This window comes from Erpetoichthys calabaricus, chromosome 4 (assembly GCF_900747795.2).
Source record: "Erpetoichthys calabaricus chromosome 4, fErpCal1.3, whole genome shotgun sequence".
NCBI classification, from domain to species: Eukaryota; Metazoa; Chordata; class Cladistia; order Polypteriformes; family Polypteridae; genus Erpetoichthys; species Erpetoichthys calabaricus.
Window position 1 is genome coordinate 3068742 of NC_041397.2, and position 18189 is coordinate 3086930.

Genomic DNA, 18189 nt, shown 5'->3' on the forward strand with positions numbered 1-18189 from the left:
AGCACACCACTGCATATTTATTTATTCATTCATTCATTCTATCACATTATTGACGGTTACATTCAAAACAGTAGTTTGGCGATATGATGATGCGGAGTATTGAGCAGCATGTACACAACTTCTTAGCTTGAAATCATGTGCACTTGTTGTCCATTATAGCCTAACACTTGGAAGATGTGTGACAGTTTGAACTTGCATGTCTATGAAAATTGGAAAATGAACACTATGAAAGTAAAAATAATAAAAAAATAATAATAAGAAGCTCAAAACTGGAAGCACAGCAGGAATCTAAACAATACAACTGGGCATCCAAGTCCCCAGAAGCACTGAGGAAAGTGGTCTGCCATGTGGACACTGCTTATTATTTTTGACATGACTGCTTATGGAAATACAGATACCTTAATGGTCTTAACACAGGGGATGTACGGCAACATGTGTGGAGCTGGGAAATGTGGAGTTTAAAAGTCTTCAACTGAGGCAGATGGAAACTTTTGGCCTCAACTATACATACAGTATCTCACAAAAGTGAGTACACCCCTCACATTTTAGTAAATATTTTATGAGATCTTGAAGATATGACACTTTGATCCAATGTAAAGTAGTCTGTGTACAGCTTGTGTAAATTTGCTGCCCGCTCAAAATAACTCAACACACAGCCATTAATGTCTAAACCGCTGGCAACAAAAGTGAGTACATCCCAAATTGTGCCCAATTAGCCATTTTCCCTCCCCGGTGTCATGTGACTCGTTAGTGTTACAAGGTCTCAGGTGTGTTACATTTGGTGTCATCGCTCTCACACTGGTCACTGGAAGTTCAACATGGCACCTCATGGCAAAGAACTCTCTGAGGATCTGAAAAAAAGAATTGTTGCTCTACATAAAGATGGCGTAGGCTATAAGAAGATTGCCAACACTCTGAAACTGAGCTGCAGTACGGTGGCCAAGACCATACAGCGACAGGTTTAACAGGACAGGTTCCACTCAGAACAGGCCTCACCATGGTTGACCAAAGAAGTAGAGTGCACATGCTCAGCGTCATATCCAGAGTTGGTCTTTTGAAAACAGATGTAGGAGTGCTGCCAGCATTATTGCAGAGGTCAGCCTGGCAGTGCTCTGACCATACGCCCGCCGCACACTGCATCAAATTGGTCTGCATGGCTGTCGTCCCAGAAGGAAGCCTCTTCAAGAGTTGATGCACAAGAAAGCCCACAAACAGTTTGCTGAAGACAAGCAGACTAAAGACATGGATTACTGGAACCATGTCCTGTGGTCTGATGAGACCAAGATCAAATTATTTGGTTCAGATGGTATCAAGCGTGTGTGGCGGCAAACAGGTTAGGAGTACAAAGGCAACCAGGTGAGGAGTACAAAGACAAGTGTGTCTTGCCTATGGTCAAGCATGGTGGTGGGAGTGTCATGGTTTGGGGCTGCATGAGTGCTGCCGGCATTGGGGAGCTACAGTTCATTGAGGGCACCATGAATGCCAACATGTACTGTGACATACTGAAGCAGAGAATGATCACCTCCCTTCGGAAACTGAACATGATAACGACCCCAAACACACCTCCAATACCACCACTGCCCTGCTAAAGAAACTGAGGGTAAAGGTGCTGGACTGGCCAAGCATGTCTCCAGATCTAAGCCCTATTGAGCATCTGTGGGGAAGGTGGAGGAGCGCAAGGTCTCTGACATCCACCAGCTCCGTGATGTCGTCATGGAGGAGTGGAAAAGGATTCCAGTGGCAACCTGTGAAGCTCGTGTGAACTCCATGCCCAAGACAGTTAAGGCAGTGCTGGAAAGTAAAGGTGGCCACACCAAATATTGACACTTTGGGCACAATTTGGACATTTTTCACTTAGGGGTGTACTCACTTTTGTTGCCAGCGGTTTAGACATTAATGGCTGTGTGTTGAGTTATTTTGAGGGGACAGCAAATTTACACTGTGATACAAGCCGTACACGGACTACTTTACATTGTGTCAAAGTGTCATATCTTCAGTGTTGTCCCATGAAAAGATAGAATAAAATATTTTCAAAAATGTGAGGGATGTACTCACTTTTGTGAGATACTATACATACTTAAAATAAAGATTAAAAAAATGTTAAACTTGATTCTGATAAAAGTTTAGATAATTTTTTTCAGAGTAAAACACACATTAATATAAGCCATAATATACAATTATTTATTTACATTCAACTTTTATCACAAAGCAGAAATTCTAATAGAACATACCCATTGGTGACGATAACCCTTGTCGGGGAGGAGTCTTTATTTAATACTTCAAGTGACCAACGTGTCAAGTTCTGTGAAGATTTTTTATTTGTTAAGTCATGAACCAAAATAATACCTGAAAGAAAAAAAATGTAAATATATACATGGAGTTAGTCAGGCGAGGTTGGTGAGTAGGCACCCACCACATGACGAAAGAGCTTGGGATCCTGGTTGGCAAGAACACCCACTAACCCACCCCCACGGTCCAGTCATACCCTTCAAAAACGTCCCTCTATCTGCCACTGCCAGATGATAAATTGGCATCCCCTTGACCTGGTCCAGCCAGGTCCTCAGCAATAAGGATCACCCTCTGAGAATAACACCACATGGCTGTAGTGCCGTAACGAGCGCTCCCTCACAATGCAGGTCATGTGACTCATTTGGGACTCCATGAGCACCACAAAATCAGACCAGCGGGACCCAAGGATTCCCCAAAGAGACACACATGAAGGAGTCCAGTCTTCATCTCAGGTCACTGGAGACCATCCATGTCTCACAAACAGGAAGCACCAGGACTCTAAAGACTTGGACCTTCATCTATTTGTGCCACACACCCCTTTCCAGCAGCCTCATGGCTCCAGCAGACCCCTGTGACCCTGTGTTAGGATACAGCGGGTTGGACAATGACTGACTGACTTTGAGTACTGCAAAAATGTACCTACTAATCATAAGTCACAAGACTTCAACATAACCCTTCATATGTTCATAACATATCTTCATAACCCTTATAAACCATCAGTAGATCAGTTATTAATCTGTGTGCATTGTGGCATATTGAGAGACTGATAAAATTACTTACACTAAATACGTAATATTGAGAGAAATGTGTCTCAGTTAGGCCACCTCAGACGACTCCAAAGTATTTCATCAGTCAGTCACATTGCAGAAATAAAGAAACACTACAGTGATAAGTCATAGGTGTTATGAAGTGTTAATTTAGATATTAAGAGCAAATGTGTAACAGATGCAATTTGTAGTATTACCATTTATTTATTTATTTCTCTCTCTCTCTGTCTATACATATATATTGATCACAGTGGGGCCTACAAGGGGCATCTCAGCACCCTAAACCCCCTGACACAACTTCACGACACAGTCCTGGGTTGAACAAAAATTGTTTATTCAAAAGCACCTTCACAAGGGCTCCAGTTTCCTTAACTCAATACATACAACAGGCATGAAGCTTCTCCTCCTTCATCTCCCATTAAGTCTCGTTCTCCTCCTCTCAATTCTGAGGCCAGAATTGAGTGGGGGGCTCGGTTTTCACTCCAAACCCGGGAGTACTTCTGGTGCTCAATCTACTACCCTGGGAAGCACTTCTGGGTCTGGAAGGGCCCCAATGGTCCTTGTGCCATCAGTATGTCACATCTCTCCCTGGCAGCCCCCACAATGTCACATCTCTCCCTGGCAGCCCCCACAGAACCCGGGGGCACAGACCCCTCAGACCCTGTGGGCATCCACATGGGGATCCTGCAGACAGGATGCTGCCACCCCATGTAAAAGGGGACGTAGTGCCCATAGTAGGTTGTCGCCCACTGTGCCATCGTTCCCCATTTCTCAGTGATTCCTTGGTGTTGCTCAGTGGTCTCCAGAATGCCAGCCCTGGAGTAGCTGAATCTGATTGAAAATTTGGGGGCAGGACTGAAAAACTATTAACTGTAATTTAATTTTAATTAATGTTTAAAAATAACACAAATTGAGTCCTCATTGATCACACACAGTGCCTATTCAAGACAGTGACCCCTTAGATGTTTTCATATTTTATTATTATACAACTTTGAACCACAGTGGATTTAATTCGGCATTTTTAAAACCAACTCACAGAAGACAAATATTTTGTTCTTTATTTCGCCTTATACAATTTCTTATATTAGGACTTTGTTAGTTTTCGCATACCCCTTGGGGTCAGAGCGCAGGGTCAGCCATTGTACAGTGCCCCTGGAGCAATTGTAGGTTAAGGGTCTTGCTCAGGGAGGCACGGTGGCACAGTGGTAGTGCTGCTGACTCGCAGTTAGGAGACCCGGGTTCGCTTCCTGGGTCCTCCCTGCGTGGAGTTTGCATGTTCTCCCTGTGTTTGCGTGGGTTTCCTCCGGGTGCTCCGATTTCCTCCAACAATCCAAAAACATGCAGGTTAGGTGGATTGGCGATTCTAAATTGGCACTAGTGTGTGCTTGGTTGGTGTATATATACACGGGGAACAAAATACCAGAAATGCTTAACAGTATATTAGTTGAGAGATGAAGAAGATTGAAATCATCCTCTGAGCTGTAGAATGTCTTATATAGATTCAAGCATGTGTAAATCTGGTGATTGTGGAAGCTATGGAAGGCATTTGAGTTCATCCTGGTGTTTAGGAAACCATTCTTGAAATAGTTTAGTATTGTGTATGGGACATTATCATCCTGAAATAGGGAAGCATCATGCAGGAGCAATATTTGTACCATAGCATGCATTTGATCCCTTAAAATTACCTCATATTCTGTGGTTGTGATATGGCAATATGGACCACTTATCTGACTTAATGACTTATGACTTACTTCATTATGTAAAGCACTTTGAGCTACTTTTTGTATGAAAATGTGCTATATAAATAAATGTTGTTGTTGTTGTGTGTGTGTGTCCTGCGGTGGGTTGGTGCCCTGCCCTGGATTGGTTCCTGCCTTGCACCCTGTGTTGGATGAGATTGGCTCCAGCAGACCCCCATGATCCTGTGTTCGGATTCAGTGGGTTGGAAAATGGATGGATGGATGGGTCTTGCTCAAGGGCCCAGCAGAGTAGGATCTCTTTTGGCAGTGACGGGGATTCGACCCGGCAACCTTCTGGATACCATCCTTTGACATTACATTTGAGGCGGAGTGGTGGGTCTAAGTAGTCTAAATTAATTACAAATATAAAACACAAAATCATCCACCACAGGAGTACTCCGCCTCTTCAATTGAGCACTTTAGTAGCCATGGCAGTCTCGACTTTGTCTGCACAGGTCTCCCTCCGTCAGCTCTGCCATTTTCTCCTTCTTTACCACACTCCTCAGGCTCTGTCAGGTGACATGGAGATGGTGAGTGAACAGCCTTTATCAAGCCCAGCCACAAATTCTCTCTTGAATTGAGACCTGCACTCCGACTCAGCCTCTCCAGGACACTCACATTGTTGTTTCAAAGTCATTCCTGTGTAGCTTTAAGCTGGAAAACAATTCTTCTCCCCCATTTTCAGGTTCCTTAATAATAATAATAATTCATTACATTTATATAGCGCTTTTCTCAGTACTCAAAGCGCTATCCACACAGGGAGGAACCGGGAAGCGAACCCACAATCTTCCACAGTCTCCTTACTGCAAAGCAGCAGCACCACCACTGCGCCACCTGTGAGGATTGGAGACTTTATCAGATTTTGCTGCCTTCATTTTCCCCTGACAAGCTTTTCAGGGCCTGCTGCAGAGAAGCATCCTCAAGCCCTGCTGCTGTCACCACCGAGATTCACGGCAAAGTGTTTCTAATGATGAGCACTATAGCATGATGCTTAGCCTCAAGGCCAAAAAGCTCCATTCTGGGCTCATCAGACCACAGAACCTTCTAATGAGCCGACTTTCAAGTCTCCCATGTGCCTTCTTGCCAAGATATCCTGGGTGTTTTTTCTCTTTGCCACTCTCCTGTAAAGCCGTGACTGGTGAAGCACCCGGGCACAGTTGTTATTTGCAGAGTCTCTCCAGTGTAGCTTGTGATGACGTCAGAGTTCTCAGAGGTCTCTCGCTGGCCTCCTTCATTAACTCAGAGTTTTAGATTTATAGCTGTGTCATAATCAGTGCAAGCTGGACCTTCCCTTCCAGATTCAGAAGCATTTAGACTACAATCAGATGGATGATTGCCATCCGACTAATTCTGTGAGTTTTAAAACCAATCTGGGGGGTGTCACACTCAAGGGTGCGAATGCTGATGTGTGATCAATTATTTCACGTTTTATATTTGTAATTCATTTAGAGCACTTTAAAGAGATCCGATTCCACTTTGATACTAAACAGTCTTTTTCTGTTGGTCAGTGTGATAAAAGCCAAAATAAATGGACTGTGATTCAATATTGAACAACAATAAAATGTGAAAACTCCCAAGTGGCTCAAGACTTTTTATAGGCCCTGTGTTTGTGCTGAGGGAGAAAAACAAAATGCACAGTACATTAGGCATCACTGACAATGTAATAAAACGTTAATTTTACCATTTACTGAGTGATAAAACACAGCCCGGGTGCTTTTCACACTGCTGCTGCTGCCGACAGATCCACCGATATCCCACAATTCAATGTAGTATGTCTTCTCATCTGGGGTTCCCTCTTTGTAATCATGAACCTGATTTAAATATATACATCAAAAAAAGGTTACTCATAATAATTTTCCAAAAGATTGTCCTTAACAGTAAACTCTATTTTTATTAATAGGTAGATTCAAATAAAGCAAAACAAACAGATCTGTTGCAATTACAGTTTTGAACAGCCATCAACAACTACTGGAATAAACAAGGAGAACACTTAAATGTTTGTGACAGGCAAACATGAATTATCTTTCTGGGATTATAAGGAGGGGAAAGGAATTTGGGCAATAAGAAAATTTAACGAATAATATCATTCACTTGCTAGGCACGCCACAGACTTTTAGACTACCGTATGCACTCACGTATAAGTCAGGTCTTGAATCCTGAAAAATCGATCATAAAAATCAGACCCCGACTTATACACCCCTTCAAAAATAAGACAATTTTTTTTTTTTTTTTTACATCTTCTTGCTTCCTCCAATCTCGCACCAGTTTCTCAGACACGTTGAATTTTGTTGCAGCAGCGCAGTTACCGATTTCTTTCACTCCTTCAATGACGTTTAATTTAAAACCAGCTTCATATTTTTTGCTGATCAAACGCTCCATCGTAGGTAAGGGATGCTCTTACGATAAAGGTGCATAAGGGTGTGAGATACAAAAAAACACAACAAAGTGCAAACGTCGCTTCGGAATAGTTCAGGTATTACTGTGTGGTCACGTAGGCACAACACATAAAAAGAAAGGCCGTGTGCTCCGTAATTACTCTCTCAGGTGGGTGGGCGTTAGCATGTCATAATCTCTTGGATCAATAGCATGAGCTTTCCGCATTCGACTTATACAACCGGCTTTATAAAATACCGAAAATTATACGGGAAAATCAAGTCCTGACTTAGGTTTAGGTTTATTTGTCATATATAGGTTAACACAGGGTCAACATACAACGAAATGTGTATGACGAGAAAAACAAGTCACTCAGCCTAGACCCAATAAAGCTTAAAAAAGATTACAAGTTAAAAATAGACAAGCCATATAAAATAAAATGTATATGTTTTAAAATGTTCTAAAATTTATCCACGGGAGAACTTAAATGCGAGTATATATGGTATACAAGCCAGTCAATTTAATGTAGAAATCTGGAAAATCTGAAAAATAACAGAAATCTGTGATAATAGGTAGGCAAAAAAATCAGAAAAAAAAAAAACAAAAAAAAAAACAACAAGTCTGACAAGGCCAAAGGAGTTTTGTCGTAATTCCTGATAAGGCACAGCCTTCAGTTTGCATAAAATATGCAAAATTACATACCTGTTGATATGCTGAATGTATTTACTGTAAAATAAGCTTGTTACGTTTGACGACAATACCAAACTAGCTGAAGTAGTGCATTACAATACAAAACAATTTATTTTTTTGTATCCCAAAATCACACAAGAAGTGCCACAATGAGGTTTAATAGGCCCTACCTCTTGACAGCCCCCCCAGCCTTGACTCTCTAAGAAGACAAAGAAAAACTCCCAAAAAATGGGGGGAAAAAATGGAAGAAACCACCAGAAAGGCAGTTCAGAGAGAGACCCCTTTCCAGGTAGGTTGGGCGTGCAGTGAGTGTCAAAAAGAAGGTAGTCAATACAATACAATACACAGAACAAATTCTCAATATAGTATAAAAATAAAAATTTACAAGTACGGAGCAGAATTTAACAGTAGATGATATCCCATAATAAGATTTGGATTTGTTTAGAGTCCTGGAGACCTCAGCCATCAAGCTGCCTCCCACCTTTGGCCATTCCACAGCTGAAACAGTGCTGGGCCAGCCAATCCGATGAAAGGACCCCTCTACCCCATGATTCCTGTGATCCTCCATCAGAGATGACTTTACCTTAGGCAGGCAAAACAACTTGGCAGGTGGGCCATGGACACCAAGTGGCACATTTGAGTACAGAGAAGAGAAACAGAATAGGTGAGTGAGGGTTAGTATCTATACTAATTAATAAAAGGCAAAGCCCTCACTGACTCACTCATCACTAACTCTCCAACTTCCCGTGTAGGTTGAAGGCTGAAATTTGGCAGGCTCATTCCTTACAGCTTACTTACAAAAGTTAGGCAGGTTTCATTTCGAAATTCTATGCGTAATGGTCATAACTGGAACCTGTTTTTTGTCCTTATACTCTAATGGAGGAGGCGGAGTCACGTAAAGCGTCATCACGTATTACGCCTCCTACGTAATCACGTGAAGTGAAAACAAGGAAGAGATTTACAACACGAGTCAAACGCGGGAACGAAGGTAAATGATGTTAATTGTTGAGTGTCTTTTAATACTGTGTAATTGTTGAGTGTCTTTTAATACTGTGTAAGCATACATATTAACACATGTGCAATTAAACGTGTGCATTTACGGGGTGATTTCTCAGGCTTAAAGCTCGAAGTGATCACTCGAGTGAAGGCAGCTTCACAAAAAAACAGATCCTTAACAAACTGTTATTGGTATATTTTACCTCAATTTTAAAAGGTTTTCTTTTCTTCTTAATAAAAATTTAAAAGCAGAACTTCGCCGGTGCGAACCGAGGGGATTTGAGCGACTGACGCATACAGACATATTCATGAGTGCAGGTACTTCGGAAAGAAAGCACCGTGTAAACCTAAAGTTTAAATTAAATTCATAGACCTACAAAAGGTTGCCATTGATTTTAGGCAAGATTGCTTTTCTCCTGTACAACTATACGTTGCATTCTCAAGAGTGTGCTTGCACAGCTTGGTCATATTCCAACCGGAGTGCTGAACTGATGATAGATAGATAGATAGATAGATAGATAGATAGATAGATAGATAGATAGATAGATAGATAGATAGATAGATAGGTGTATGTATGTGTATATATATATATGTTGATATATATATATATATATATATATTATATATACACATACACACATATACACATCCACATATATGTATATACGTATATATAAGTATATATGTTTATGTATATATATGTTTACATAACCTCTTTAACACACTACTTCTCCGCTGCGAAGCGCGGGTATTTTGCTAGTCCAATTATAACTATCATGTTACTTATGTTTTAGTGCTAATGACGAACAACAGAGATGCAGTCTGCACAGTTAATCAGCAGCTCTAGTCAGGGTGTGCTAAACTGAAGTAGTGAGTCTTTGAAAGCGGAGACCGAAGGGGCATCTCTTATAGTAGCAGGAAGACCACTCCACAGTTTAGCGGCCCCTGTAACTAAAAGCTCGACCTCCCATTATTATTTAATTAATCCTTGGAGTCATAAGCAGACCGGCATCTTGAGATCTTAAAGTGCGCTCAGGTTTGTAAGTCATGATAAGTTCAGACAAGTAAGCCGGACCTCGGCCATTTAATGCTTTATTTGTTAAAAGGAGGATTTGGAAATCTCGAACACTCTAGAACATTAGAACAGACCATTCAGCCCAACAAAGTCAACTTTTGAAAGTCCCTAAAGTCTTATTGTCTTCCACACTATTTGGTCACTTATTCCAAGTGCCACATAATGGAGAATCAGCTGAATTATTACAGAGGGGGCAGGGGGCTCATTTATAGCATGCCTGCATAAGCACAAAAAGATGCCTGAAATGTTCGTATACACAGCTTCCCAGACAGATGGCAGGATTTATAAAAGAAAACCTGATGGTGTAAAGCAGGGGTCTCCAACCTTCCATTCCCAAACCAAAACCAAGAGCTACTTTTACAAAATGAAAATGTCTGAGAGCTCCTCAAGGTTTATTCTCATAGTTAATTTCAACCCAAACAAACTGAATAAGCTTGTTTTGCCTGAACTTTTACAAAATGTTGGTGTCCAGAACTCACATTTTGCATGAAAACATCACAAAAAATATTAAGTTGCAAGTGCATTTTGTATGTCTGTCTGCATCTCACACTATTGAATTAAAACATGAATGCTGTCAAAACAAAACAATGCAATTCCAAATACGCAGATATGACTTATTCCTTTGTCATTTTGTCACATGTCACTTTATTCACAGGTCCAGTTGAATGTGTGATGTGTTTTTTAGTTAGTCAGATGACTGGCACTGAGGTGTCTCGTGGAGTGGAGCCCCTCAGGTTCACTCTTCTGGAGTCCTTTAAATGTTCGTCTGTCAGTTGTGTTCTGAACTTTGATTTCATGACATTCATGTCAGACTCAGAGGTATGGAGACCCAAACAAAGCAGACATTTTCAGAGCTGCTTGGTGAAGATTCTTACAGTCATCAGGCTCTACTAAGCTCCAGAAGTGCTGAGAATGCTGTTGAGACTTTAACTGCACATTATTTTATAGGTTTACTAATATATAAAATTCAATGTCTCTCTCTCTCTGTCTGCTTTTCATGAGAGAACTACTTCACAGATTTAGATCTGGTTTTTTCTAGAATTTGCTTGAACATTCCAGTTGATTTTGTGACTTCTCTTATTTCGCTATATATCAGATTTCGCTTGCGTTACCGATTTATTGGCGCGAATCCGAGAAACACACAGCAGGCCGAGGGGAGGGGCCTTCCTCACTCACTTGCCAGCTTCGTGACATGTTCCTTAACTCCGCTTAGCTAGCGAACGAGAGAACAATTGAATTCAACTTTGTTTGAGATTAAAAATAAAATGTTACTTAGGTCTTGATGAGTTTGAGTCCGGATATTCTTTTAAGTGTTTACAACATTAAAAAGACAGATTGCAATTCAGATTGTGGATCGTGATTTTGTGTTAAAAGGATCGTGATATGATTTTTTGGAAAAATCACCCACCCCTAATATGACTAAATCAAATATTCAAATTTATGTAGGATTCATTAACCCTTTGGTGAGCTACTTGGAAAGGGGTTTGTGAGCTACCGGTAGCTCGCGAGCGACGTGTTGGAGACCCCTGGTGTAAAGTGTGTATATTTATGGCAACTGTGACCCATGCGTACCCCATGTTTCAGAGAAACTGGGAAATGATGACGCCCTTGATAATATTAGGGAAATGCAACCAGACCAGCTAAATGACAACTCACACATCTTATTATAATTATACTAGACATTAAGCCCGTTACAATAACGGGCGCTAGAACAGTAGTGCATAAACATTAGTAAGAACAGTCAAAATTAAATGGGTGTATATTTACTGGCTTGTATGTGGCTGTAATATGCATCATTGTATTTTGTGCCTTTAATTTTCTTTCTCAGCAATACTGGTTTGTATTTCTGTAAAATGCCTGTAATTTTCTCTGACAGTAATACTGGCTTTGGTGTCTGTAATATGCGTTTAATTTTCTGTCATAACAGTGGGCAATCAGCAGATTCTTCCCAGCAACTAATGTGTGGCATGCAGCTGATAATCGTGCCTGTGGCGTCTCTCCAGCAAGTACTGTGCAGTTCCCTAGCAAATATTTTAATCTGTGCTGGCGTGCAGCTGATTATTGTATGTGTGGCGTCTCCCCAGCAATGGATTTTATGTGCGTGAAAATAAATCTACTTTTAAAAGTCATCCTATTGTAATATCATGAAAATTCATATATTTAGGAAAACCCCTTCAACAACTGACACTTCACCGGGCCAAGCTGACATCCTCAGAGTGAACACTTGCACAACCACAAACACGAATCCCACCTGTTTGGGGAAGCTGGTCTCCGCGTCTCAGTACCTGATTGGATTTTTCGTGCCTCATGTTTTAGGTCTTACCTCATTTACCGAAATCCGATTGGATCGGCCGCACGATATTTGGTAGGTCCCATCCTCTCTGTCTTGTGCGACGTGTCAGGCGGCCTTTGAAGCATAGCACCGTGCCCCGCGCATGCGCACTTCACCAGACGACACACACACACACGGACACTGGACGCACACAGGAGTTTTATTGAAGAGGATTATAACTAGCTGTCCCCTGCGGCTCTGCCCACATAGAAGTGAAACAGGACATCGAGGAGGGCCCCACCCGGCTCCCCACTCCTGATGTCACGCTTTCCCCTCCCCTCGGTCCACTGTGTGTCTCTTGGATTAGCGCAAATAAATCACTCCTGCAATGGAACTATGATTCTTAGCCCAATGACAGAAGTCACAAAATCAACCGGAACGTTCAAGCAAATTCTAGAAAAAAGCCCGATCTAAATCTGTTAAGTCGATCTCTTGTTCGCTGGCTAAGTGGAGGTAAGGTACACACCCTGAGGTTGGCGTGTGAGTGAGGAGGGCCCCGGCCCCATCCCCTAGGCCAGCATGTCTTTGGGATTCGTGCAAATATACTGGTACTGCTAGCGTACTATGATACTTAGAGCAATGAGAGAAGTCGTAAAATCAACTGGAATGTTCTAGCAAATTCTAGAAAAAAAAATCCCGATGTAAATCCGTGAAGTAGTTCTCTCATGAAAAGTGAACATACAGACAGACGTTGGATTTTATATTTATATATAGAAATGATGGCTCTGTGATGTGAATCATAATAATCACCACTTTGTTATTATAATGTGTGTTAACGTGACAGACATATCAAACCTCAAAAGGGATGAATGTGATGCACAGACTGAACTTTAGTTCTCTTTTAAGGCAGCCAGTGCTGCGCATTTCCACTGAAGAATGTTTTGTTTTTTCATCCGCTTTTATATATAATTAATATAAGCTGAATGAACCACTAAAACTGAAACAGTAAACCAATTTGAAGTCACACAGAATGTTCCTCTGTTTTAAGACAGAGGAGTTTGCAAGAATCGCCAATGCATCTCAATGGCAGAGTTTCAAATTTTAACAATGTGTAGAGTGCGCTGAATTCGAGATATCTCAAAATTGACCTGCCCTAACAAATTTCTCTGAAGAATACGTTAGCCATGTTTTCATAAAATAAATTGATCCACCGAGTGCAGTTTTCATGTGGACAGACACACATGGCTATTGTATTGTGTTGTACTGACCCCCGTCTTTATGACACCCACTGCATGCCCAGCCTACTTGATAAGGGGACTCTCTCTGAACTGTATTTCCGGAGGTTTCTTCCATTTCCCCCCCCCCCCCCCCCACTAGGGTTTTTTTCTCCTTGTCTTCTTAGAGAGTCGAGGCTGGGGGGTTGTCAAGAGGCAGGGCCTGTTAGAGCCTATTGCGGCACTTCTTGTGTGATTTTAGGAGTGGATGAATGAGAACTACTTGTCTTTAAACACAGATAAAACAGAGATGTTAATTGTTGGAGGGAATGATGCAGATCACAACAATATTCTGTCATCATTTAACTCAGTTGGAATCCCAGTCAATTTTACTGAATCAGCCCGCAATCTAGGAGTTATCTTTGACTCTAGCATGTCATTTAAAGCGCATATTACAAAGTTGTCCAAAACATGTTTCTTCCATCTTAAAAATGTTAGGAAATTAAGGCGCTTTTTAAATAAACAGGATTCTGAGAAACTAATTCATGCATTTATCTCTAGTAGGATTGACTACTGCAATGCGGTGTTCACTGGATGTTCAAACTTCTTTATACAGCCTCCAGTTAATCCAAAATGCGGCTGCAAGAATTATTACAAGAACAAGAAAATACGAACACATAACTCCAGTTCTTAAATCCTTACACTGGCTCCCGGTTAAGTTTAGGGCAGATTTCAAAATCCTTCTTTTAACATATAAAGCATTAAATGGTCGAGGTCCGGCTTACTTGTCTGAACTTATCATGACTTACAAACCAGAGCGCACATTAAGATCTCAAGATGCCGGTCTGCTTATGATTCCAAGGATTAATAAAATAACAGTGGGAGGTCGAGCTTTTAGTTACAGGGCCCCTAAACTGTGGAATGGTCTGCCTGCTACTATAAGAGATGCCCCTTCGGTCTCAGCTTTTAAATCCCGGCTGAAGACTCACTACTTCAGTTTAGCACATCCTGACTAGAGCTGCTAATTAACTGTACAGACTGCATCTCTGTTGTTAGTCATCTGCACTAAAACAGAAGTAACATGAGAGTTCTAATTGGATACTAACCCTCACCTCTTCTGTTTCTCTTCTCGGTACTCAAATGTGGCACTTGGTGCCATGGCCCACCTGCCAAGTTGTTTTGCCTGCCTAAGAAAAAGTAATCCCTGATGGAGGATCGCAGGAATCGTGGGAAAGAGGGGTCCTTTCATCGGATTGGCTGGCCCAGCACTGTTTCAGCCATGGAATGGCCAAATGGGGGAGGCAGCTTGAAGGATGAGGTCTCCAGGACTTTACACAAATCCAAATCTTATTATGGGATGTATCATTTACTGTTAAATTCTGCTCTGTACTTCTAAAATTTATATTTTTTATTTCTTACTATATTGAGGAATTGTTCTGTTCTGTGTACTGCATTGTATTGTATTGTATTGACCCCCTTCTTTTGACACCCACTGCACGCCCAACCTACCTGGAAAGGGGTCTCTTTTTGAACTGCCTTTCCTAAGGTTTCTTCCATTTTTTCCCTACAAGGTTTTTTTGGGAGTTTTTCCTTGTCTTCTTAGAGAGTCAAGGCTGGGGGGCTGTCAAGAGGCAGGGCCTGTTAAAGCCCATTGCGGCACTTCCTGTATGATTTTGGGCTATACAAAAATAAATTGTATTGTATTGTATTGAAGTAGAACTTTTCATGCTAAAAATCCAAACAGGTATCTCCCACTTTGAGCCCTGAGAAAGATGCTTTATGGCAGTACTAAAATAGCTGCAAGGCAGGATCACAAAATAACAAAAAAGTCATCAAGCTTACGCGGACATCGACAGAACAGCCAACAGTCCAGGAGGGGTTGCCCAGAACTTGATTCTGACACAGTAAGTGGACCAGAGAGGATTTTCCAACACCTAGGGGAAAGAAAATGACAAATTATGACGAGCTAGCATTCCAGTTCATGGTTTTGGTAATTTAAAAATAATATACACTTAGAATAAGACTGACTGTTAAGAGTAATGGCACACACTCGGGTATTAAAAGACAACAAGATGATGAAATCGGACAACAAAGCAAAACAAAATAATAGGACTACAAAAAGAAGCCTTAGTCAGCATAAATGTATCACAGAAATTTTCTCTTACAAGTTTTTCAGATTTCTAAACATTAATTTCAAAAACATTACAGAATCTTTTTCGTCTTCTTCCATATCTTTTTGTCCTCGTCATCTTGTTCTGTCACACCCATCACCTTCATGTCCTCTCTCACCACATCCATAAACCTCCTCTTAGGCCTTCCTCTTCTCCTCTTCCCTATCAGCTCTATCCTTAGCACCCTTCTCCCAGTATACCCCTCATCTCTCTACTGCACATGTCCAAACCAATGCAATCTCGCCTCTCTGACTTTATCTCCCAACCGTCCCACCTGAGCTGACCCTCTAATGTCCTCATTTCTGTTCCTGTCTATCCTCGTCACACCCAATGCAAATCTTAGCATCTTTAACTCTGCCACCTCCAGCTCTGTTTCTTATGCCACCGTCACCAACCCATATAACACAGCTGGTCTCACTACCATCCTGTAGACCTTTCCTGTCACTCTTGCTGATACCCGTCTGTCACAAATGACTCCTGACACTCTTCTCCACCCACTCCACCCTGCCTGCACTCTCTTCTTCACTTCTCTTCCACAATCCCCATTCCTCTGTACTGTTGATCCCAAGTATTTAAACTCATCCACCTTCACCAACTCTACTCCCCTCATCCTCACCATTCCACTGACCTCCCTCTCATTCACACACCTGTATTCTGTCTTGGTGGTCCTACGGACCTTTATTGCGCTCCAGGGTCTCCTGAACCTGCTCCCTACAGATCACAATGTTATCAGCAAACATCACACTCCACTGGGGACTCATGTCTTAGGCTGAAAGAACAAGAAGAAGAAGAATCTGAGTGTACAATAATCTGTGCTTGCCTTGGACCCGATGCTGCAGGCACTGGCACTGGCTTCCCAAACCACTCTGAACTGGATACAGCAGGCTTTACAGTGTTACGTAAATTAAACAGGTTTGCTGTCAGAAATTCTCCAAACACTTTATTTTATATATAAATGTCTATGTGTGGGAGTGTGGGGGTGTGTGTGTGTGTCCGTCTGTCTGTCCGGCCCGGAAGTGAGAGGTGGAGTCGGGGTAAGAGGAAAGAGACACGCTCTTAGCCGCGAATAACAAAAGCGAGGCGGGCACGTCGGCAAAACAAAATCTCCTAGGAGAGAGACACCCAGAGGAGTTGCTTTCAATTACCTGACATCTCTACATTTCAGGTTTTTTTCTGATGATTTCAATAGTTTCTAGGACCCCGGGGGTTACACAGCTAGTATATAAATATAGTGGGTATAGAAAAGAATCCCCCCCTTCGATATATTCCCATTTTTTTGCTTTACAGCCTTAAATGTAAACACACAAACTAATATTTTTTTCCAGCTTTACTTACTCAACACAATCTCTGACATCCAAGTGAAAGATATCACAGCTACAGTTCAGAAAAATAAAAAACAAATCCTGAGATTAATAAAGGACCTCCACCCTCCTAAACTCAATCAGGTGTCAGTGCCCCCCCATTTCCATTGTGGTTACTGGCTTCCTTCCACCTCTGATCAATTATAATGAGTGTGATTAGTGAAGCTGGTCCTGGAGCATTCATTCCCTTCCTTAGTAGTGCCACTGACAGCAAACAACTGACTATGGGTGACGGGCCACTTTCAGAAGATCTCAGGGATAGAGTTGTGGACAGACAGACATAAGGCAGGAGATGGAGACAAAACATCTCAAAGGCTTTATCAATCCCATGGAGCTCAATAAAGTCCATCGTAAAGAAGTGTTTGGTATGACTAGGACCCTCCAAACTGGATGGAAGAGCAAGGACGAAACTGGGAAGAGAGGCTACCAAGAGGCCAACTGCCACTTTGAAATAGTTACAGGATCTGATGGCAAAGAGTGGTCATTAATGGTGTGCATGTGACAACAATTTCACAAGCACTCCACAATTGTGGCTTGTTTATGAGGGTCGCACTTCTCCAGAAAGGCCACATTAAGGCTTGTTTGAGCTTTTGCCAGAATGCACCTTGAAGATTCTGATGCCAAGTGGAAAAAGTGCTTATGGTCAGATGAGACCAAAAATCAAACTCTTTGGCCTCAATACCAAACGGTACCGCAATGCAGCTCACCATCCACAACACACCATACCTACAGTAAAGCATGGAGGGGAGAGCATCCTTATGTGGGGGAGCCTGGGGCTCTCATTAGGGTAGAAGGAAAAATGGAGGGGGCAAAATATCATCAAATTCAAAACCTGCTACACTCTGCCAGAAAGTTGAAGATGGGCAGAATGTTCACCTTTTAACACGACAACAACACGAAGCACACAGCAAAATGGACCACACAGTGCTGAAGGAGAAAAAAGTGAATGTCCTGGTGTGGCCAGTCGGAGCCCAGACCTAAATCACAGCAAAAATCTGTGGAAAGATCTGAAGATAGCAGACCAGCAACACTCACCATCCAATGTGACCGAACTTGAACAGCTTTGTAAAGATGAGTGACGGGCAAATATTGAGTGGGCTCAATCTAGGTGTGCAAAGCTGATAGAGAAGAATCAACAGACTCAAGGCTGTCATTAAAGCAAAAAGGGGGGGTCAACAAAATATGGGCATTGGGGGGTGATCCTTTATTAATCTCAGAAGGTCTTTTTTTGAATTTTTATCA

The 18189-nt window shown here is 41.8% G+C and overlaps 1 protein-coding gene across 1 annotated transcript in view; it reads right to left on the reverse strand.

Annotated features, from left to right (window-relative positions):
• Positions 1-18189, reverse strand: part of rabl3 (RAB, member of RAS oncogene family-like 3) — a 43514-nt gene that overhangs the window by 20170 nt on the left and 5155 nt on the right. Inside the window, exons 2-4 of the mRNA XM_028799229.2 lie at positions 15258-15349; positions 6477-6606; positions 2232-2346 (exon numbers count right to left, since the gene is read on the reverse strand). Of these exons, the coding sequence (XP_028655062.1) occupies positions 2232-2346; positions 6477-6606; positions 15258-15349 (337 nt within the window). The remainder of the gene's footprint in view (positions 1-2231; positions 2347-6476; positions 6607-15257; positions 15350-18189) is intronic.